At 37.8% G+C, this 24210-nt stretch overlaps 2 protein-coding genes across 2 annotated transcripts in view; one reads left to right on the forward strand and one right to left on the reverse strand.

Moving 5' to 3' along the window:
• Positions 1-1039: 1039 nt before the first annotated feature.
• Positions 1040-15659, reverse strand: fbxo21 (F-box protein 21; the record flags this gene model as incomplete). Its single annotated transcript, XM_083527370.1, has 12 exons — positions 1040-1824; positions 2151-2308; positions 4382-4572; positions 6964-7096; positions 7225-7404; positions 9154-9290; positions 9370-9506; positions 10932-11078; positions 11272-11393; positions 11500-11609; positions 13328-13463; positions 15436-15659. The coding sequence occupies 12 exons, from the start codon at positions 15657-15659 to the stop codon at positions 1595-1597; spliced, it is 1905 nt and encodes a 634-aa protein (XP_083383496.1). The 3' UTR covers positions 1040-1594.
• A 150-nt stretch (positions 15660-15809) lies between these two features.
• nf2a (NF2, moesin-ezrin-radixin like (MERLIN) tumor suppressor a) overlaps positions 15810-24210 on the forward strand; it is a 46486-nt gene continuing 38085 nt past the window's right edge. The window contains exon 1 of the mRNA XM_083527386.1: positions 15810-17678. Within this exon, the coding sequence (XP_083383512.1) occupies positions 17565-17678 (114 nt within the window). The 5' untranslated portion in view covers positions 15810-17564. The remainder of the gene's footprint in view (positions 17679-24210) is intronic.

Below are 24210 nucleotides of genomic sequence, written 5' to 3' on the forward strand. Positions count from 1 at the left end.
TTTTTACTGATCAAAGTTCACGCGCTTGTGGTACTCTAGGAGGATTTACATCTACATTTACATTTATGGCCTTTGGCAGATGGTGTGCTTCGAAATCTGCATCTAGAAATACATTCTACTACAGGTTTATTAGGACACAGAGTAAAACTGGTATCCATTTAAATCTCGGCCAGGAGAGAAAATAGTCATAAAGCAAGTCTTTTTTTTTTTTTAAATACCAGCACCTTGAAGACACAATTCGTTCCACCACCTTGGTGCCAGAAAGGAGCCTTGAAGCATGTCTCCTGAGAGATGGTGGGACCAGTTGAGCAGTGGTTGAAGTGTGGTACAGTACAGTGTGAGATTAGTGCTAAGAGGTACAGGAGTTTCTGGCTTTGTAGGCAAGCAGGAGTGTCCCTTGAAGCCAGTGGAGAAAGCGTAGACGTAAGGTGGTGTGAGAGAACCTCCATAACGAGGCGGACGCGATTCACATCACGACGCGTACCCAAAGATACGCTACATTACAGATACATATGAAGCGGCTACTTGCGTGACTCGACTCGATCCGATTTCTATTTGATTCAACACAATGGAAGAAATATGATGCTCTGCAATTCAATATGGTACCGATGGCTCGCTTTTATTTCCTTGGTTCAAACCAAGTGCCTTCTGACTTCTGTTTCCCTTCACGAACAGGTTTTTATAGTGCAAAAACATTTCCTGTTGTGTCTGCAGGAAGGCACAGCTCTACCTCTGCCATGTTAATCTGTATTCTATGTGACTCTCAAGAAAAAACCTCTGTAGTGTTGTGATCAAATATTGGTCACTGTCTAAATAATAAAAGTATTGCACATCTAATTATATATAAATAACTCGTTTTTTACAGAGGCAAATGTTACAAATGATGCAGAGTTCAGTTTTGAGATGACGAGTGACTGAACAAGTTCCTCAACAACACGGGTGGAGAGAAATGGACAAATTCGACATGAGGAATCGACCTAAACATGCTAGATTAGCAATGAGAGAAGAAAAGGAGCAGCCATGGTTACCCCGAGTTTGGTTACTAGCACAGTCATGTGCTTTATTGTGTGTGTATTTTATTTATTTTCATGTGTGTTATGGCAAAAAACCTCTAAAATTTTATAGTTATTAAATTCTTGAAAATAAAAATATACCATGAGTAAGTTTGAGCTTCTTTTTTTTTTTATTGGGGTCAGTTCTCCTTTCTCCAAAACCGTTTTTGAAGCACTCCATCGTTTTTTACATGATATCTTTCACAAGCTCTTGTTTACTATTTATTTAATTGTAAATATAATAGAAAAAAAGTGTTATTTGTAAGTGCGTGAGAATCGGGATGGTCGATGAAGACGAGCTCGCTGCGGATTACGAAGTCAAACACTGAACTATCCTACACGACCGATCCAGGATTATGGTTTGGAATAAAAAATAAATAAATAAATCTCAGTTAGAAGTGGGATTAGTTCAGATTCCAGGATCGCAAATTAGGATCCCGGTCATGAGGCTTTAAAGATGATCTCATTATATGTTTATACTTAGAACTGTGAGACGTGAGAGAGGGGGGTGGGGGGGTGGTTGAGACCGGAGCGAGTTAAGTTTAATGTTCGGTGGAGTCGGGGTCAGGTTTCGAGCTTGCGGCGTGTCCCGAGTCGGAGCCTTGAGAGCGGTAGAGCTCCTCTACGGCTCTCTGTGTCTCAGCAGTGTCCTCTGGGTAATGCCTCTGAAGCTCTTCGTTGGCCAAGTAGTGCGTGTTGGAGAAATCGCTGAAGTAGCGGCCAACTTCCGGGTGACTGATTTCCAACGGAGCTGAGTGCGGCTCCAGATTCTCTACAAACACAGAAAGACAAACACAGAGGGGGGTGGGGGACAGAGAAAGAGACAGACACAAACAAGAGATAAAACATCACAAGTAGACAAAACAGAGAGAAAAAAACGAGATTAAGACAAAAAGAGTGTGAAAGAGAGAAACAGGGAAAGAACAAGAACGAGCCGTGCAGAGAGACACAGAAAGTATAAAGTAGGGAGACAAAAAGGCAGAGAGACACAAAGAGATCCACATCGAGATTAAGAGAGAGAGAGAGAGATTTAGGAACATTACTACATGAATGAAAGCAGGACTCGAGTGTCTTTAGCACAGAACTCAAAGTTCTCACCCTGTGCACCATATCTGCATGTTCCATCCTGGACCAGGACGTTGTAGAACGGCTGATTGGAGCCATGGGTCAGCTGATGCACTCGCATTGTGGCGATCCACTCGGGACTCATGGAGCATTTTGGATCCCATCCGTAAATGACGCAGTTATAACCAGACCTACACAGATTAACAGGAAAACCATCAAACCACCCGGGAACGGTACAGAACTAGAGATGGGTATCGTTTAAACTTGATCGATACCGGTACTGAAGATTTCCTCATCATACTACAGCACAACATACACTATACTGCCAGATGTTTAACAACACCTGGCCAAAATATTCATATGTGCTTTTAAACACACGTCCGCACTTAGTCCCTATTTACTCTTATAAGAACCTCCACTCTTCTGGGAAGATGTTCCACAAGATTTAAAAGTGTACTTGTGGATATTTGTGCTCATTCACCCATAAGGTTGTTAGTTATATCAGGTATGAATGATGGAGGTGAGGTGAGGAGGTCTGGGGTGCAGTGTTTATTAGGGTGGAGGTCAGAGCTCTGAAGCAGGAGATCTTCCACTCCAACCCCATGCATTGGACTTGGCTTTGTGCACAGATTTGGGTCTCATAGTTCAAGTGAATGGAAAATTTCATCAATTGAGCACCTTTAGCTTTGTGGTAACAGTTTTGAAAAAAAGCACATATTGTCTACTCTACGTGAACCAGCTCGACTCCACTGGAGTACAGGACCATAAATCTTTCACTATAACTGTAGTGACAGCCCTATGACACCTTCTCATCTTCCCATGCATTGCTCTGGTGAATGTGCGGCTCCTGGGTGTCTGAAACCGTTTCTCTAGCCCCGCCTTTCCTGTGGGGTTTACACATATTTCATTTTACATTTTAAAACCAAATGAGGTGTTCCCAAAGACTACTAGTACTAACTAAAGACTTATTTTATAATAATTTATGTTGCGCTTGCAGAAGGGTGCAGGATTAGGGTCAATACATATTCTACTCAAGTAAAAGTACTGTTCCTTCAATGAAATTTTACTTAAAGTACAGAGTTTGTTAAAAACAAATTAAAGGAAGATTTTTAAAATGAAAATAAAACCTAAAAAAAGACAAATGTATGACTTCAGTTTATGTGGGTTATGCACTTTCACAGCAAAAGAAAAAAACAAAACAAATTTTTTTTAAATGAGTTTTTTTAAACAGTAGTTTTTCAGGGTGCGATTTTTTCCCTGTTGCATTATTAAAATTTTTAGTTTACTCCGTAACGGATACGATTTAAAATGTAGTTAAAAAGTACAACACTTCAAACAAAATATACTTTAGTAAAAGGTAAAATGACAATTTTTTTTTTTAAGTACTAAAGTATTAGTTAAAAAAAAAAAAAATATAGAAAAAAAACCTCAATTACAGTAACGCGAGTAAACGCAATTTGTGACTTTGTGCTTTTGGTAATGACGGCGTATTGCAGCAGTTTGAAGCGTGTTTTGTTTGTAAATGTTCGATTATATTACTAGTGTTGCCTCCTTTGTTTAATATTACGCTCCTGCATATTATTGCATCGGGACACTGGTTTTATAGCGTGAGCCCACGCCTTTGAACGTTTTCCGCCACGAGCATGGAAATCACACGTACATGAAATGTGACAAGCAGCAAGTTGTTATTTGAAATGCGCTAATGACGCCTGCCATGAGGCAGAATGACTTGCCATTACGTTCAACAAAAAAAATATAAACTCTCCCACTCTGTTAAAAACGTCCTGTGTTCATCTTCATACTTCATCTTCATATTTTTCCTGCCTTTTTGAAAGCGAACTTGACACAAACTGTTTACTTAAAATTTAAGTAAACAATTTGCATATGGAAGTTTGTGGGGTTTTTTTATGTGCGTGTTCGCTTTGCTTGAGTTCAATACAGTATTTTTGTCAAATGCGCATGTGCGTGAGATGAAAATACTGCAAAGTTTCCCAGTAGGGGCGAGCTCATTTAAGCCTTAAAAATACCGCATTGAACTCAAGCGAAGCGAACACGCACATTAAAAAAAACACAAGCACCAACTTCGATATGAATGTAAGAGCCGCATGAAACCAGGCAAAGAGCCGCATGCGGCTCGGCCACCCCTGCCCTAGTCAAACCTTCCTGCTCCTGAGCGGTTCTTTGCCTTGCAAATTGTTCGGAAAGCTATTCAAATTAAACTATCTGGCAATTGTTTCTCAATCAGCTCTCGCAGAAACACGAACCTCTTGTGTTTCATGATGAGACCTACAGAATACTGCACTTGGCTATGTTCAGGAGCGCTGCGTCTCTTCACTTCGGGCTCCAAGGCGTGTCGCTTGTCTTGGATGTGTTCCAGCGTGTGCTGGACCAGGTAACCCACGGCACCGTGCTGAGACGGGTCCAATGCCTGGATGTGCTGCAGGATGTCCAGCACCTGCATGAGGGCAGAGGTACAAAAATAAAAAATAAACAGAAAATCATTAGAGATGCCAAAGAAAATAGCAATAAAATACTGAAAAAAGTGCTGCAATAAAAGAAAAATGACAAGCAAACAGTACAGAAATCATTATACAAATGATGAGCTACTTGAGGGAATCTGTAGCTCAGTGGGTAAAATGGTGAAATTCTAATCGAAAGGTTGATAGATCTAATCCTAGGCCACTGCTGGACCTTTGAGCTGCTCGGTTTTATAAACGTGATAATTGTAAGTCGTTCTAGATAAGATCATCTCCCGAATGCATGCGTGCTACTCTTAAGATCTCATCATTCTTCTCAATCAACCCAATGAAACGAAACTAGCTGCAGGTAGAAGCTAAACTGAAATAGTGAATTGGGGCACGTCGGTACTTAGGAACAACTGACATGTTTTTATAGGAATCTATATTGTTTACAATAAAATAATAATAACAGCAATATATATATTTATTACACATATACACACACACATACATACATATACACACATATATATAAATAAAGATAGTTAAGGCATTGGATTTTGGCGTTCAAATCCCAGTCACACCAAAATGCCATTCCTGGGCCCTTGAGCAAGGCCCTTAAACCCCATAGCTGCAATTGTATGAACAAGATAAATGTCACTCTGGATAAGGGCATCTGCCAAATGCTGTTATGTAAATATATGTAAATGTATGTAAAACTCTATGCATAATTAATGATTATGTTGTCGTTCATGATGCTGCTTGCTCTACACAGAAGTACTGATCACAAGGAAAAAATATTATGTCAAGATCGCAAGAAAATTAAGTGGTGATCACTAGAAAAAAAGAGGGGTGTAACGATACACGTATTCGTACCGAAATTTCACAGTACAGGGCTTTTGGTTTGTGTACCGCATGAAATCCTTTACGTGTGGAACATGGTTACAATCAGAGTTTACTCAGGAACGTATTAAGTGGCGGACCGCAAGTTTGTTTAATCTCGGTCTCAAACTTTTATTTTTAAACTTCAAAACATAAACAATACCAGGGGTATAAAAAAAGAAATGATATAAGGGCTGTTAAAATGTATTTGAACGGCACCATGTTAATTAACACGCGATTAATGCATTTCTTTTTGACCGTTTTTATAAAAACAAATATAGAAGTAGCGCAATTAAAACATTCTACGCAACGCACGCTTATTTACGACGTCCTTTCTTTACTTTGATATAAAAAATAAAATAAACTTCACCGAAAAATGTAACAGTAAACATTTGTTTTACTGATGCAACATGTCTCAAAATCAGCACCAAAATCCGCCATGATGTGCACAATTATTCCAGTAGGGGGCGACAAACGCGTGGCGTGTTTTGTGGCATTTTTCCTCATAATGCCAAAACGAACAGAAATGACTGTCTTCTTTGATTGTACAGATAAGAGCAATACATCATTCAGATCTGTAAAAAAAAAAAAAAAAAAAAAGGTCTACTTTTATTTGTAGATTTCCAATAACAACAAAACACTGTGCTGTTGTAAAGTAAAGCAAAACAGACAGGGGGCGCTCTCAGCCATTCCTGTCTCCTCTTCACAGACACACAAATATCCTAAATCTCAGTGAATATTTGCCTTACTGACAGAATATATATATGAATAGAAAGCTCAGAATTTTATGAGGTACAGTTTCTCCGGTATCACCCCATTAACCGTCCGTGTGGAAACATAGAAAAACTTTCCATTTTGGTGTCCTAAGATTTACGTCGTTTAAAAGCACCATAATGTAATTATTTTTTTAACTATTTACAAGAATATTCATGCTCCATGTTGAGTTTGGTTTCATTAACAATAAACATACATTTGCATCAATGCAATATTTGTTCATGCACATGTTTGATTAGAGTATAAATAAATTTGAAAATTATTCATTTAAGGTACATTTAGAACAGATATAAATGTGCGATTGATTTGTGATTATATATTTTTTTGCACGATTGTCATGAGTTAACCCAAGATTATAGTCAGTACTTCAACTTTTACCAGAGAATTTTAAAAACATGAGTATCTGTATTTCTACTAAAGTGAAGGATGTGTGTACTTTTGCCACCTCTGGTATGCATGAAATCATAGCAGAGAATCAATAGCGCTAGCCGCTAGCCAGGAAGTGGCTAACGTTAGTGCAATGGATTCGAAATTCACAATTTTTTATTTGGTCTAAAAACATAGTTATATGCAGAATATATGAACCGTACAGTAAAACTCCCTTACCAGCCAGCAGAGGGCTCCAAAAACCAACATTTAGTTTATACACTGGGTACATAATAGGCTTAAAGAATTTACAAAATTTGGACACATTTTGAACTGCTCTGTTTTGCTGCGAGTAGTTTGCTGACCTTCTCGGGCCAGATGCCCAGGTGGAAGTAGAGTCGAGCCTGCAGGAGCAGATACTGCACATTATCAGGGTCGATGGTGAGGTAGAGATCCAGAGAGTCCCTCAGAAGCTGGTACGACTTCTCGCTGCCTTCGCTGTGCGGAGATAAAACCCCCACAGTGGATCAGAACCGGGTCACGTACCAAAGAAAGGGAAAAAATAATGTGAACATATTATGGTACAGACGTTATACGGTCATACGGAACCTCAGAGCCGTACTCACCCCCTCTTGCCGATGTTGAGGAGGTTCCCCACCATGCGCAGGAGCAGTTCGGTGGTGCTGATGGAGCTGTAGTAATCTGCTGTCACCTGCTGACGGATCAGGTACTCACACTCTTTTGCCGTCAGCTGCTTTCCTTTTCCGAACGCGTCGATGTAAACGTAGTCGTAGATATCGCCACTGCTGTGGAGGACAAACAGGAAAAAAAATTCATATACTGAATTGTGATACCTGCTGAAGTAAATAAAGAAAAGAGAATATAGTGTAGCACATAAACTTGAAATTTTTTTTAATGGAGATCAAAGGTTAATAGCATAAAAGTAAAATGTCACTCCTTTGTACTTTTACTTGAGTAAAAAGTACAAAAGGTTTTTGCCTTCAAATGTACTTAAGAATCCAAACTACTAAGATTTATTATGGCTTTAATGTTCCTATGATCCTGTTACTTAATCACCTCAGTTTATGTAAAAAGACTTGAATGTGACTCCACACACTGATCTATTAATAGAATGATATTAATGACAAACACTGATTTCTACACCTTTTCAACTATTTAAAAAAAAAAAAAACGTGTGAATGAGGTCATGTGTGTTGTGGCGAATTCGAGTCTGGAGTTTCTTCATCATTTATTCCTTTATAAAATGTTACAGTAAAAATCCCCCTGAATGGAAATACTTCAGTAAAAAGTACGGATACGTGAAAAAGCTCCTAAGAAGAAAGTGACCTCTCTCACAGAGACTTGTGGAAAAGAACCAACGTTTCTGCCCAAACCCAAAATTCCGATCCTGCAGATTCTCCTTTAGGGATCCGATCCGGCTTGTTCAAGACGCTGCCTACATCAGATTCTGTACGTTTTACTACATCACTGAATACGGCAGGAAAGGTCAGGTGTCCCAATACTTTTGTCAATATACAGTACAGACCAAAAGTTTGGACACATCTTCTCATTCAAAGCGTTTTCTTTATTTTCATGACTATGAAAATTGTAGATTCACACTGAAGGCATCAAAACTATGAATTAACACGTGGAATTATATACATAACAAAAAAGTGTGAAACAACTGAAAAATGTCATATTGTAGGTTCTTCAAAGTAGCCACCTTTTGCTTTGATTACTGCTTTGCACACTCTTGGCATTCTCTTGATGAGCTTCAAGAGGTAGTCACCTGAAATGGTCTTCCAACAGTCTTGAAGGAGTTCCCCGAGAGATGCTTGGCACTTGTTGGCCCTTTTGCCTTCACTCTGCGGTCCAGCTCACCCCTAAACCATCTCGATTGGGTTCAGGTCCGGTGACTGTGGAGGCCAGGTCATCTGGCGCAGCACCCCATCACTCTCCTTCTTGGTCAAATAGCCCTTGATGCCTTCAGTGTGACTCTACAATTTACATAGTCATGAAAATAAAGAAAACTCTTTGAATGAGAAGGTGTGTCCAAACTGTACTGTACTGTACTTTTGGTCTGTACTGTAGTTCATGTACAAATAGTTCAGCTATGCCACGGTATAGCAGCTGGATAAATACACTAAATCCGTGCGAATTTCCCTCTCATTTCCTGACCCATGGTATGAAGATGTTTTTCATCCAGATGTGGTTCTTCCCCAAACTGTTACCACAACAGTCATTCGATTGGATTCGGTAGCATTAAATTCTTCCTTGAACTACGTGGTCCAAAACCTGCTCCCTGTGCACAAAACCAGCTCCATGAAGATGTGTGTTACATGGGTTGGGAGTGAAAGATCTCCTGCTGTAGAGCTCAAACCCCATTAATCACCTTTGGGATGAATTTTTCATGCACCCCAGGCCTCCTCATCCCACATCAGCACCTTTACCAGATGCATGAATCTTCTCAAACAAGCACACTCCAAAATCACGTGGAACATCTGCCCAGAAGAATGGAGAGCAAACCTGGACTGGTCAGTATAAAGAGTGTTTACCTCACCCGGCGCTGGCACCAGCGAAGCAGGAAGTGATTGGGGAAGTTGACCGGCTCTAGAACGACCCCCAACTTCCTGGCGAGTGTCATGTAAAGCACAGAGAGACTGATCGGGATGCCAGTCCTCCGTAAAAGCACCTGAACAGACATGACAGGATGATCAGGAACAATCCAGAAGTCTAGCAGAGGTTTCAAAATAAAGAGGACGCTGACGTACCTGGTGTGTGTACGAGTTCATCGGGTTGTAGTAGTCGCATTCGTTGCCTTTAAACTGCAGCTGTTCGTAGAGAACCGCGTTGAGGGCGCTGAGGACCTGGCGCTGAAGCTCGAACTCTCGCACTACTACACACTCGCCTACAAATACACACGAGGACATTTCGGACTTTCGGAAAAAGAGCAGGTTATTTTTTCTTTTGAGGCATTTATAATTTTTATAATACAGGGTTTCTCCAGGTTTCACTAAGTCAAATTTAAGACTTTTTTTAAAAAGCATTATGAATGAAATTTAAGACCTGGATCACATAAAAAAACACACAAATAACCGGCCTTAACCAAGCCCTAAATTCAAGTAAAATCCATTTTCTGTCTCTGGTACAATCCGAGAGATTCACACCAATAACAGGAAGCTGATTGGCTGTTGCACGTTGGTCTCATTTGTAGTCGTAATACAGTGAAGTATATTTGGACCAGTTTTACTTTCGTAAAACCTCCTGAAGTGCTGCGGGAGCATTTCAATGAGCATTAGAGGTATTACATTGACATCAGAAATCTAAGACCTGTTTTAAATGATTTAAGACCAAGAACAGTGAATTTAATTACCCTGGAAACCCTGCAATATAATCAACACTGGGTCAATACCTGGCTAAGAGCCAACAAGTGTAACCCCAGGGTTCTTTAGAAGTGTGTACTAATATTATATATATATATATATATATATATATATATATATATATATATATATATATATATATATATATATATATATATATATATATATATATATATATATAAAAATAATCAGTGTGTACAGGAGGTATAGGGAGGTGGTCTCAGTGGTTAAGGCATTGGACTTTGGATCAAAAGGTCACAAGTTGAGATTCCAGCACACCAAGCTGGTCCTTGAGCATGGTTGAAGGTCACTCTGGATCTGGGCGTCTGTCATAAATGTAAATGTATGGAGTGAGGGTTCTCTCGGCGTTCGTCTGTTTGCCCAATACTGCTCTGCATTTACACGCTGTGTTCTCATTAACGTTTGGCGGCAGATCACCAAGAAGAACATAGTGTATTTTTTTTCTCTTCTAGAGAACATAGAGGTAAGAAAGAAAGGAGAGAAAAAGGTAAAAAGGAGAGAAAGAAAGAGGTAAAAAACAACAACAACAAAAAATGGTAAGAAAGGAAGCAAATGGAAAAAGAAAAAGAAAGAAAGAAAGAGGTTAGAAAGAAAAAGAAAGAATCAAAGAAGTGAGAAAGAAAGAAAGAAAGAAAGAAAGAAAGAAAGAAAGAAAGAAAGAAAGAAAGAAACAATGGTAAGAAAGAAAGAAAGCAAATGGAAAAAGAAAGAAAGAGGTAAGAAAGAAAGAAAAAGAAAGGTAAAAATAGGAGAGAAAGAGGTAAAAATGAGAGAAAGAAAGAGGTAAGAAACAAAAAAAAAGGTAAGAAAGAAAGAAAGAAAGAAAGCAAATGGAAAAAGAAAGAGGTGAGAAAGAAAGAAAGAAAGAAAGAAAGAAAGAAAAAAGAAAGAAAGAAAGAAAGAAAGAAAATCAATCAATCAATATTCACCTTGGGCTGATCTCAGGCTGGGATGAGAAGGGTTTTTCACTCGGAGATACTTCTTCACTTTCTCCCTGATGTCCTCCAGCTGGGCAGAAATGCTCTCGAGGGTAAAATCAGCCAGGGGATTACAATACTGATCCACCAATACCGCACCTTCAACAGCAAGCCATGTGTAGGATTTTGTGTAAAATTCATTTTGTTTGTGGGAAAATTGCACCAAAAAAAAAGGGTTGTAGAACAAAGTCTGTTTCTCCAAAGTGCCTGGAATCGGTGCCTGGTTTGGATTCGACACTCAAAGCTAAATATCTTTGCTCAGATGTGCAAAATACCGTGATGCGATTCTGACCTTCCAGGGCCTCCTGCTGCTCTGGAGGCCTCTCCAGAAAGCCCTTCAGGCTCCTCAGGATGTTCTGTTGCCGAAGGAAGTAGAGAATTTTCTTTGCGTAGTACTTAAGAGTCAGACTCTTCCTGAAGGAAAGAAAAGAGTAGAGAAGCTGTAACAAACACTCTGGACATGAAAAATATAAATAAATAAATAAAAAGTCAGGTTTGAGAACACAATAAAAATACTGACCTTCTGTCTGAGTTGAGGATGGACAGCAGCTCGTCTTCACAGAAGTGTTCAGGCGCCCCGAGAGACTCGATTTCTGTAAAGCTGTCACCCAGAACCTGACCAACGCAAGGCTAAGATCCACATATGCTTGCATTAGGACTTAAAAAATTTGTACTCATCGATTTATGTATTCAATCCAACATCAACCTCATCAATATTTCCATAAATTTCTAATAATAAAAACCCTAATGACTATTTGATGAACATCCCATTCCACATTTGGCCCCATTTGCTCTTATAATATAATAACCTCCACTCTTTCTGGGGAGATGTTCCTCTAGATTTTGGAGGGTGCTTGTAGAGATTTATGTGAGATTGATGTAGGTAAGAAGTCCTGGGGTGCAGTCAGCATTCACATTCATTTCAATAGGGTTGATGTCAGAGCTCCATAGCAGGAGATTTTCCACTCGAACCCGTGGAAACCGTACCTTCACGGAGCTGGCTTTGTGTACAGGAACACTGCCATGCTGGAACAGGTTTAGAAGGTGCTAGATCAAAGCCACGGAAATCTGAAAAGAGGATCCTGATTGGCTCATCGTGTTTCTCACCATGACAGCAATTAGCCAATAAAACGTGATTAACCAAACCAATGGACGTGTTTTGGACGTCCGAGGAGGATTTAGAAGAATGATGAAGTCACTGACCTGTTGGCGTAATTGCTACACAAACAGCTTATACGAGGTGGCAGCAAAAGGTTTCGAGGATAGTTATGTAAAACAAACACAACACCAGATGGCAGCACGAGGCTGCGCACACACAGTCACAGGGAGCACCGACCTTCTTGTGAACAACGGAAACTGTGCAACTGGTGCTATTCTGACCACGTGCGTTATCACGTCCGAGATCGCATCATGACAACGACGACACGATCTCACTTCCGCACCCACCCTACTCGCCTGATTTGACTCCCTCTGACTTCACCCTCTTCCCGGCTCAAAAAAAAAAAAAAAAAAAAAAGGAAAAAATGGAAAAAAAGAAAGAAAGAGGTAAGAAAGAAAAAAAGGAAAAACAAAAGAAAGTAAATGGAAAAAAAAATATCAAGAAAGAACGAACGAAAAAAAAAAATTAAAAAAAGAAAGAAAGAAAGAAAGAAAGAAACTACGTTTCTTGATCCTGATTGGCTCATCTTGTTTCTCCCATGACAGCAAATAACCAATAAAATGTAATTAACCAAACCAATGGAGGTGTTTCGTCATTGCTACACAAACAGCTTATATGAAGTGACATTAAAAGGTTTCGAGGCTAGTTATGTAACAACACCAGATGGCAGTACGAGGCTGCACACACAGTCACAGGGAGCCCCGACCTTCCTGTGAACAACGGGAGCTGTGCGACTGGTGCTATTCTGACCACGTGCGTTATCACGTCTGCGATCGCATCATAGACAGCATGCACTCTGTCCCATCCTACCTGCCAGGTTTGACTCCCTCGGACTTCGCCCCCTTTTCCCGGCTCAAAGGTCGGGCCAAAAAAAAAAAAAAAGGACCGAAAGAAATCAAAAAAAAAAAAAAAATGGAAAAAAGAATAAAAGATGGTAAGAAAGAAAGAGGTAATACCGAAAGACACCGCTGTGGAGATCCGGCGCGAATAGCACAAGGAGACTATTTTGAAAGTGATTGTGTGTAAACGTAGATACATAAAGTACATAAAGTAACAGAACGGGTTGTACTGTTTACACGTTTGGCCCACGTGTTATGTTATACACCCATAAATAAATATTTGGACTGTATACTCAAATCTGCAATTAAAGGTTGTGCCTCAATAGCACCGGCGTATAAATACGACTTACGACTTCAGCGAAGAATCTCTTGGAGATGGACAGGACGGTGCGTTGGATCTGAAGACAAACCCTGAGTCTGGTCCGGAATTCCTGCTGCCAGTCGTAGGATTCGTTCGACCGATAAAGTCTCTGTAGCCGAGGCCACCTGAGAACCAACACCATGAGAGTTTGCATGTAGTAAAGATTTCATTCTTTCTTTTAAGAATTTCTGCCATTTTTTATTTTTTTTACATAATTCCCTAGAAAAAGTTGATGTTCTGCGGAGTTTACACACAACACTAAATACGCTATTGTCAAAAGTTTGCGGACACCTGGTCATAAGTGCGGTATGTGGTTTTTGGGTATCGCACTCCACATTTAGTCCCAATTTGCTCTTATAGTTCCTTCCGCTCTTTTGGGAAGATGTTCCTCTAGATTGTGTTTGTGGAGATTCTTATTAAATAAACATGTAACATTTTGTTTTTAATTAAATGAACTACATGACTCCAAAAAAAATATTTGTTCAGTTAGTAGTCAGTAATCAGGAAAGAAATAATCAAATAGAAAGAAAAAAAGAGAGAAAAAAAAGAAAGTGAAAGAAAGAAATTAAAAAGAAAGAAAAAAGGACCGAAAGAAAAAGAAAAAGAAAGTAAGAAAAATGGAAAGAAAGAAAATAAGAAAATGGGAAAAAAAAAGAAAGAAAATCAAACAGAAAGAAAAATAATTATTTCAAAAAATGAAAATGAAAAAAAAGGGAAAGAAAGAAATAAAAAAAAAAGAAAGTGGAATTAAAGTAATCAAGTAGAAAGAAAAATCAAATGGAAAGAAATTAAATAAAAAGAAAGAAAAAAATAATAAATGGAAAGAAATCTACTGAACAAATGTATAACTCAAAGATCCAAGACTTTTTCTATGTACACAAGAGTCCTATTTCTCTTAAATATTGTTCATAAATCTATGTTAGTAAGTTCTTCTCCTTTGCTGAGATCATCCATCCACCTCACAGGTGTGGCAGATCAAGATGCTGATTAGACAGTAGTTATTGCACAGGTGTGCTTTAGGCTGTCACAATAACAGACCACTCTAAACTGTGCAGATTTACAGTATTGGGGGTCTGAAAACCAGTCAGTATTTGGTGTGACACCATTTGCCTCACACAGTGTAACACATCTTCACATAGAGTAGATCAGGTGGTTGATTGTGTCCTGGGAACGTTGGTCCACTTCTCTTCAATGGCTGAGCGAAGATGCTGGATATCGGCAGGAACGTATACGCCGATGAGGACGACGAGCAGCTTCACTGAGACGCTGACAGTTTGAGCAGAAATTCTTCGGTTATCCAATCAGATTGTTGCAGCAGCCGTCCGGGTGTCTGGTCTCAGACGATCACGGAGGTAAAGATGCTGGATGTGGGGGTCCTGGTATGGTTACACGTGGTCTGCAGGTTGTGAGGCAGGTTGGATGTACTACCAAATTACGGAAACGCCTTTGGAGACGACTTATGGTAGAGAAACGAACATTCAATTCAGAAGGAACAGATCAGACGTTCCTGCAGTCGTGCTGCGTGATAAAACTGCACGTTCTAGAGTGGTCTTTTATTGTGCCAGCCTAAAGCACACCTGTGCAATAATCACGCTGTCTAATCACAAAAGATTAGATCTTTGAGTTCAGCTTTTGTTCAGTATAAAATGAAATCGAAAGTAAGAGTAAAAGAAAAAAGGTAGGTAGGTAATATTACATGATATTATTATATTTACCTTGACCTGATCAGGTCACTAAAATGATCTGATCTTCTCACTAGACCAAATGTGGAATTGGATGTCCAATTAAAAAGCACCAAGTTTTACCCATATGGTGTAGTTCTGTTAGTACTCATAGTTCTACTAAGGAACGCATACCCAGTTATGGTACTACATGTGTGCATCTATGCAGATGTTAGAAAGCAGATGTGCATGATTCCTGTCCTGTGAGCTTCATGTGTATATCACACTATGATGTACTGCACTGCAGAGCTCAAAGCCAGAGGAACATGCACACATGCACCATGGGCTGATCTCCACGCATCAGTGGCAGGTTTTGACCAGAAGACCTGACACATGGACAACTGAGGGCTCTGAACGCACTGACACTGGAGGTCACCTGAGTTTGTACTGGTGTCCCCAGACCTTCCCGCTGCCGTGACACACTTCATGGAGCCGCTTGCAGCAGCAGGACACGTTCGAGATGTCGATATGGTCCAGCGTGGGGAAACACAGGATGTATTCTAACAGCTCCGTCGGTAAATCCGTGAGTTTTTTAGCCAGATTTTCCGCTGCGGCTGAACTTGCAACCGGGACGCGATTTTCGCTGCAAGACGACGCCATCTTTACTGTTTACCCCGATGACCTCATGGTCGAGGCGGAAATGCACACGCCTACTTTATGCTGCAGGGGGCGGGGCTTCGCCTGCACCGCCTTTTACATACACGTGGACCAACGATACGATACTTTGAAGATACAGATGAAGAAACTACCAATGGGATACGATTTCGATTTTTATTGAACACAATGAGATTTAATGCAATAGATGCAAGAAATATATTGTTATTCAATTTAATGTGTTACTGATTTTTATTTCTTTGCATCAGATAAACACAAATCATCAATTTATTAAGTGTCTTCTGACTTCTAACGCCCTTCTACATACAGGCCTTTTGTAGTGCAAAAAAAAAAAAAAAAAAAAAGATTCAATTAAACCAGATGTTCTTTTTCTGTTGTGTCTCAAGAAAGTTACAGCTCTACCTCTGCCATGTTAATCTGTATTCTGCGTGACTCTCAGGACACGCCTCGGTCTCCGTAGTGTTGTGATACGTCATTTTTAATTACTGTAGCAACAGTGGTGTTGACATTAACCTTGGAATCTCTTTGATTTTTTTTTTCTGTATTTCTACATTTATTTATTTGTTATTCATTTTTAAATACGTTTTTAGAAAATGTATTAATGTGTCAGTTGCTGAGTTACAACACCAAACAAAAACGATGAAACCAGCAGGCTTGTTGCTCGGGGTCAATTAGCAGTTAATTGAAAAATGTATATATTTTTTTAACTACAATATGAATTCATTTATTATCTTACAAGCTGCTTGCTTTCTTTCAAGTTTTTCTTTCTTCTTTTTGTCCATTACTTTGCATTTAAATAAATAAATAAATCTGGATCAGGATTAGGATCTATATATTAAACATTTGATTTTTTTATTTGTTAAAAGCTCTTGATTGCACACGTTTTACTTTGACTACTACTCTGTATGTCATTTCTCAGATATTTTCATGATATAAATAATTATATTTTAACTTAAACTACTACACTACACTATAATGTATGCCATAGCAAACTTATTGACCTAACAGGTCGTATATTATATGATTCATATTTAAATCACATTTCAAATGATATGATTTCTTTCACTTTTTATTTTTGTTTTGGACGAAGAATATGCGCAGAAGGAACGTGGTGTTGATGCGCAAAGCACGCTTACCCTTTGGTTTTGCGCTTTGGCTTTGTGGTTGTTGTTGTTGTTTTGTCTTTTGTTGCGTGAGACTGCGCAAAAGCGTCGGCGTGTTGATGCATATGAACGCAACCAGGCGGCTGCTGGCTCGTATATGGCATGAGGAAATGAAGCTACTGGCGATTATTATGGTCTCAGATCATTCTGATGTTTCTGACGGTGGATCATGTTAAGCTAAATCGACTTGTTTGTTTTCGTATATTGGATCATATTTGGTGGAAAAGGTTGCCTTTATTTATAAATGATGTACTTGTATTAGTATTGAATGGTGCTAGCAACAAGTGCAGCCAGATCCATTAGAAGAGCAGTAGAATTCAGACGGAGCAGTTTCTGTTGGTAAACAAATTATTTATTATAGGAAAAGCTGAATTGAAGAAGTGTGTGTGTGTGTGTGTGTGTGTTTGTGTGTTGTTGTTGTTGCATCGATAGTAGGGCTCCATGTATCATTGGATCACTTGCTTTATTGGGAGACTTTCAAATGTCTCCTGCAAATGATGTAGTTTGAGACAATGTTTTCAAGAAATTCAAGATAAAAAAAAAATGTCAACAATAACACGTGGTTAATAAGAACTAAATCATTAGAATAGGTGCAAGGAAGCAATCAGCTGAGAGAAGATGATCAAGAATCATCTCCATTAGTTTGTTAAGAATAATAATTAAAAAAGTGTGTTATTGACAGTAAGTAGGCATCGATAGTAGATCATCGTTTTTCCCTCCATTGAATATGGCAAGTATACTTGGATTAAAAATGAGTCTCAGTTCCTTGAGAAGAAAACAACCCAAGACCTTCAGCGTAAGGATCGTGACGACTGATGCAGACCTGGAGTTCAGCTGTGAGGTGAGTAGATGGAGATGAACGAATCTCCTCCTCACTATTGTACATCATGGCGATGATTCTGTAGATGCTTCATATCTTAGATCGTGCTGAGAAATACTTTGGATTTTTCAGCAGTTCTTTCATTCATGAGTCTTTGGATGCATGAAATGATTCCTTCACTTGATCTAAGAGACCCCAAACCTGTTCCAACTCCATGAAGATATACTTCACATTGTTACGGGTGAAAGATCTTCTATAGGGCTTTAAACTCTATTGAACACCTTTGGGATGAATGTGAACGCTGACTACACCCCAGGCCTCCTCACCTTCTCACCTACATCAGAACCTGACTTTACAACCACCCATAAAGATAATTCACCACAAATGTATACAAGCACTTTCCAAAATCTATTGGAACATCTTCCCAGAAGAGTGGAGGGAATTATAACAGTGATGGAGATGAAATGTGGAATGGGATGTAAAAAAAAAAAAAAAAAAACGTGGTCGTGGTTAAAGCATTTGGAATCAAAGGTCATGTTCAAATCCCAGTCCCTCCAAGCTCCCACTCATGGGCCCTTGAGTAAGGCCCTTAACCCCATAGCTGCTCAGTTGTATGAATAAGTTAAATGCTCTGGATAAAAGTGTCTGCTAAATGTAAAAGTAAATCTTCTTGTCAGGTGTCCACAAACTTTTCTCTGAGACGATACTGTGTGTCTGGTGAAAATGTGGATAATTTTTTTATGGACTAAAATCCTTTGTTGATTTACTCAGCCATTATTCTCTTCCAACACTCTTAGAAATTAAGTTCGAATGTACTTTCCGTTTGTCTTGTTCTTTTAGCGTCGTCATTTTAATATAAAACACAAATCTATTGCACCTTTCAGTCTTATTTACTGACCTTTTAAAGCTTAGATTACGATACACCAAAAGTATATAAAAGACACCAGGCGAATGAGTTTAACCGTAAAAAATTACATTTAAGTGTAATGGATATGAACACGAGAGTAAGAGTCTTATATTATTATTATTATTATTATTATTATTATTATTATTATATTGGGTATCATTGTTTTATAGGAACATTTTTAATAGTTGCAAGTATATGGTAGTGAGGAACAGATCTGTTGAAAGTGTCCATGAGTTAATTCTAGTAGTGCCCATGTTAAAGTTCCCATGTTGTTTATTAGTTTCTATTTAAAGTTTCCATGTTGTTTATTAGTTTCTATTTAAAGTTTCCATGTTGTTTATTAGTTTCTATTTAAAGTTTCCATGTTGTTCATTAGTTTCTATTTAAAGTTCCCATGTTGTTTATTAGTTACTATTTAAAGTTCCCATGTTGTTTATTAGTTACTATTTAAAGTTCCCATGTTGTTTATTAGTTACTATTTAAAGTTTCCATGTTGTTTATTAGTTTCTATTTAAAGTTTCCATGTTGTTTATTAGTTTCTATTTAAAGTTTCCATGTTGTTTATTAGTTTCTATTTAAAGTTTCCATGTTGTTCATTAGTTTCTATTTAAAGTTCCCATGTTGTTTATTAGTTACTATTTAAAGTTCCCATGTTGTTTATTAGTTACTATTTAAAGTTCCCATGTTGTTTATTAGTTTCTATTTAAAGTTCCCATGTTGTTTATTAGTTACTATTTAAAGTTTCCATGTTGTTTATTAGTTACTATTTAAAGTTCCCATGTTGTTTATTAGTTACTATTTAAAGTTCCCATGTTGTTTATTAGTTACTATTTAAAGTTTCCATGTTGTTTATTAGTTACTATTTAAAGTTTCCATGTTGTTTATTAGTTACTATTTAAAGTTTCCATGTTGTTTATTAGTTTCTATTTAAAGTTTCCATGTTGTTTATTAGTTTCTATTTAAAGTTTCCATGTTGTTCATTAGTTTCTATTTAAAGTTTCCATGTTGTTTATTAGTTACTATTTAAAGTTTCCATGTTGTTTATTAGTTACTATTTAAAGTTCCCATGTTGTTTATTAGTTACTATTTAAAGTTTCCATGTTGTTTATTAGTTTCTATTTAAAGTTTCCATGTTGTTCATTAGTTTCTATTTAAAGTTTCCATGTTGTTTCTTAGTTACTATTTAAAGTTCCCATGTTGTTTATTAGTTACTATTTAAAGTTTCCATGTTGTTTATTAGTTACTATTTAAAGTTCCCATGTTGTTTATTAGTTACTATTTAAAGTTTCCATGTTGTTCATTAGTTTCTATTTAAAGTTTCCATGTTGTTCATTAGTTTCTATTTAAAGTTTCCATGTTGTTTATTAGTTTCTATTTAAAGTTTCCATGTTGTTTATTAGTTACTATTTAAAGTTCCCATGTTGTTTATTAGTTACTATTTAAAGTTTCCATGTTGTTTATTAGTTTCTATTTAAAGTTTCCATGTTGTTCATTAGTTTCTATTTAAAGTTTCCATGTTGTTTATTAGTTTCTATTTAAAGTTTCCATGTTGTTTATTAGTTACTATTTAAAGTTCCCATGTTGTTTATTAGTTACTATTTAAAGTTTCCATGTTGTTTATTAGTTTCTATTTAAAGTTTCCATGTTGTTCATTAGTTTCTATTTAAAGTTCCCATGTTGTTTATTAGTTTCTATTTAAAGTTCCCATGTTGTTTATTAGTTACTATTTAAAGTTTCCATGTTGTTCATTAGTTACTAATTAAAGTGCCCATGTTGTTCATTAGTTACTAATTAAAGTGCCCATGTTGTTTATTAGTTACTAATTAAAGTGCCCATGTTGTTTATTAGTTACTAATTAAAGTGCCCATGTTGTTTATTAGATACTAATTAAAGTGCCCATGTTGTTTATTAGTTACTAATTAAAGTGCCCATGTTGTTTATTAGATACTAATTAAAGTGCCCATGTTGTTTATTAGATACTAATTAAAGTGCCCATGTTGTTTATTAGTTACTAATTAAAGTGCCCATGTTGTTTATTAGATACTAATTAAAGTGCCCATGTTGTTTATTAGTTACTAATTAAAGTGCCCATGTTGTTTATTAGATACTAATTAAAGTGCCCATGTTGTTTATTAGATACTAATTAAAGTGCCCATGTTGTTTATTAGATACTAATTAAAGTGCCCATGTTGTTTATTAGATACTAATTAAAGTGACCATGTTGTTTATTAGATACTAATTAAAGTGCCCATGTTGTTTATTAGATACTAATTAAAGTTCCCATGTAATAAGTTACATTTGGAAGTATATATATCTTGTACATGAGTTACCACAGGAATTGTCCATTACATGTCCGTCACATTTACATATATGGTATTTGGTAGATGCCCTTAACCAGGGCCACTTACAATTATCACATTCATACAGCTGATTAGATATGGGGTTAAGGGCCTTGCTCAGGGGCCCAGAAGTGACAACTTGTTGTGGCTGGGATTTAAACTCACAGCCTTCAGAGCCAAATTCGATTGCTTTAATCACTAAACTACCACCTTCCTAAATTACTGTTGGTGTCATGAGTTATTATTGGAGATGTCCATGAGTTAATATTTGAGTGGTCTATGTTGTCTATTGCTGTTGGAAGTTTGTTCAGATAAGGATCTTTGGCATGCAGGCTGCCATCTTGATTCTCGCACTCTGTCTGGCGAAAGTGTGTCTTATTCCCAACTCAAACATGCATTAGTTGATTTATTTCACTTACAAGTACAAATAAGTTTGTAAGACATTTCGCTGTCATTCAGTTTTTATCCAATCTACTGGTTCATACCATAGAGCTTCGTGGGCGGAGCTTCCTGAACACGGCAGGAATCGTTTGAATGTCAAACCGAAGAGTCAGATTAGAGAATTCACATCGTAAACATTTTTTTTCTTATCGTCGTAGCGATACGAGAATAAAGTCGAAATATTTAGCGAATGGAGTCGAAGGAAAGCAAAGATTAAAATAGGGACATTTCACGAAAAATCACAGAATTGCGAGAAACTTGAAAGATTTGGTTAAAACCCACTTTTGGATTTAGCAATAAATTTTTTGTCTTTGTGGCACATCAGCACAGAGTCATAATTAGTAAATGGACACGGCAGCGGTTTTGTAGGAAACTGAACTCCCCTCTCCATTCATTTCTTTTTTTTTTTTGCAGATTTTAAATGTCTCCTGAATTTCACACGTTGGTCCAAAAAATCTCCATCCATGTGAGATCTGAAATCTCCTAAACCCACGCCTCTCCAGCTCTGTCTCTTTGTTTATTTCTTATTGACTCAGGACGTGTGTTTGAGCTGCAGGGACGAGCAGGTGCCCGTGTGCTGCCTATTATTTACACACAACACGTGACCTCGTCTACACGTTCCTGAATTTTTCTCTCGTTTCCCCCGAATAAATGGGAAACAGTTGGAGGATGGGGCCTACGTATATCGGTTCACTTGACCCTGTCCATCTGTCCATCGCTCCTCGTGTCCTTCATTCTCTCATCAGCAATGTAACTCACTTTGAAAACTGGAAAGCTAGCATTTTCGTTTTGAGGTAAAAGGTCCTTGAACATTCCTTCTGATACGATCACATGTGTACACGCACACACACACAATGTATGAAATAGCATTAGACCTCACCTTTAAACACACACACACACACACACACACACACACACACACACACACACGGTACACGGTTTAATTTCGGTACGATCAGTGGGAAGAAATGCAAAACATAGAATTGCTTTTATAATTATATTGACATTTGTGATCATTAACATTTGAACTGTTTACATTTTTAATAAAATGCCTGCTTTGTTATATAATTAAATTCATATTCTTTTTATATATTTGATCAAAATAGAATAAATCAAATTAATGCAATAGACTTCATTAAACAAATGTATTTATTCCTTCCATTTTTCATTCATTCACCCCCTCGATATGTGGTATTGTGAAGAGAAATTCTTGAAGTTGGACAAACACTAACACTAACACAGAATCCATAGCGCTAGCACCAGGAAGTGGCTAGCAGCTAATGCTAGCGCTATGGATTCAAGATTTAAGATTTTTTTAAATGTATTATTACCACAGTTATATGCAGGATAAAACTCGCAATGGAATGAGAGGTGTAGGGATGATCGCAACGCTTTGTACAACAGTGCTGTTGTATTCTGAATCCTGTTTGGTTTAAAGGTGGTGACGCACACAAACTGGGATGAAATATACCAAAAGTTATATTCAACTTAGTCGCCATGTTTCCTCTTATTTAATTGAAATTAAATACAAAAAATGCAGATGACGGAGTCATGTTTTCCATACGATGGCGGCTCGAACATCCTCGATATTCCCTGGTGTGGGCGCTGTTTGAACACCACCTGCGTTTCCTCGAAATTATGCACCCATGTTATGCAGACTACTCGACTGCTCCATTATAACTAATGGCGAGGGGTTCTGAAAGAGCAACGGGTCCAGACTGTGGGCAAAATCCCATGCTGGCCAACTCCTAGTTCCAAAATGTTCCTGCACCAACCTGTATAAGGAGAAACTATTGAATTTATTGTACTATAGAATTTAAGGCCTAAAACAGCTATTCATTGACCTCTAATGAGAGAAAGAAAAGTTTTTCCAAATGCTTTTTTTTTTTTTACCTCTCTTTTTTTTTACCTTTTCATATACATGGCATGGCATCAATTGAGGCACCGTTTTTTACACAGGAAAAGAATGTATCATGTTAAAAAAAAAAAAAACCCTGAATCTATATTTTGCACACAAATTTCAATTTCTTGTAAATCACATTAAATGATTTATGACTCTGCAGTGCGTTCTGCATCTTTTAAGGTACCCCACTAGGGGGCAGCATGTCTTTACGATGTAGTGCTCCTTCACTTCCTTTTTTTTTTTCCTTCTTTTGCTGCATACACTCATGGGTTACTGTTTACCAGTCTGCTTCCAAGCAAGAACACTTATTAAATGTACACATTCTTATCTGTAATCTGTATTTTTCCATGCTGGGTTGGAGCCAGGGGCCATGGTGGAGAAATATATATATATATATATATTTTTTTTTTGACGGTTCAGGGTGATGGAAACATCTGCTGAGCTAATATGAACCGCAGGGCTGTGATTAAGACGATCATGTGGAGAGTGCAGAGTGGAGTGTGGAGTTCTGCCCTGAAACCAGAGAGAATAAATGACATGGTTCTGGACGTGTGATTTCTGTGATTTCCCCAAACACGGCAGGAACGTTGCACGACGTGTTTGCGTGGAGACGCAGGCTGAAGTCGCGTAATGGGTTTTTAATTACTGTGACCGTGAGCAACACTGCATGGGACTCTGGTTGGGGGGGATGATGAAGGCTTTTTGTTCTTTCTAGTTTGTGAATTTGCCTAAATAGAGCGTCAAAGTGTGTGTGTGTGTGTGTGTGTGTGTGTTAGAGGTCGATCGATACTGATAGTTAGGTTGGATCGTACTTGCTGATAACCGATGTTTTTTAAAATATGTACTGAATAATAAAAAAAAAAAACATAACACTTCATGTTAAATGTACTAAAATGTATTACAAAAATAATAAAATGATAAAAGCCAAAACAAAAAGTAACACTCCAAAAACAGTTTCATCCA

The sequence above is a fragment of the Silurus aristotelis genome (assembly GCF_946808225.1).
Source record: "Silurus aristotelis genome assembly, chromosome: 23".
Classification (NCBI taxonomy): domain Eukaryota; kingdom Metazoa; phylum Chordata; class Actinopteri; order Siluriformes; family Siluridae; genus Silurus; species Silurus aristotelis.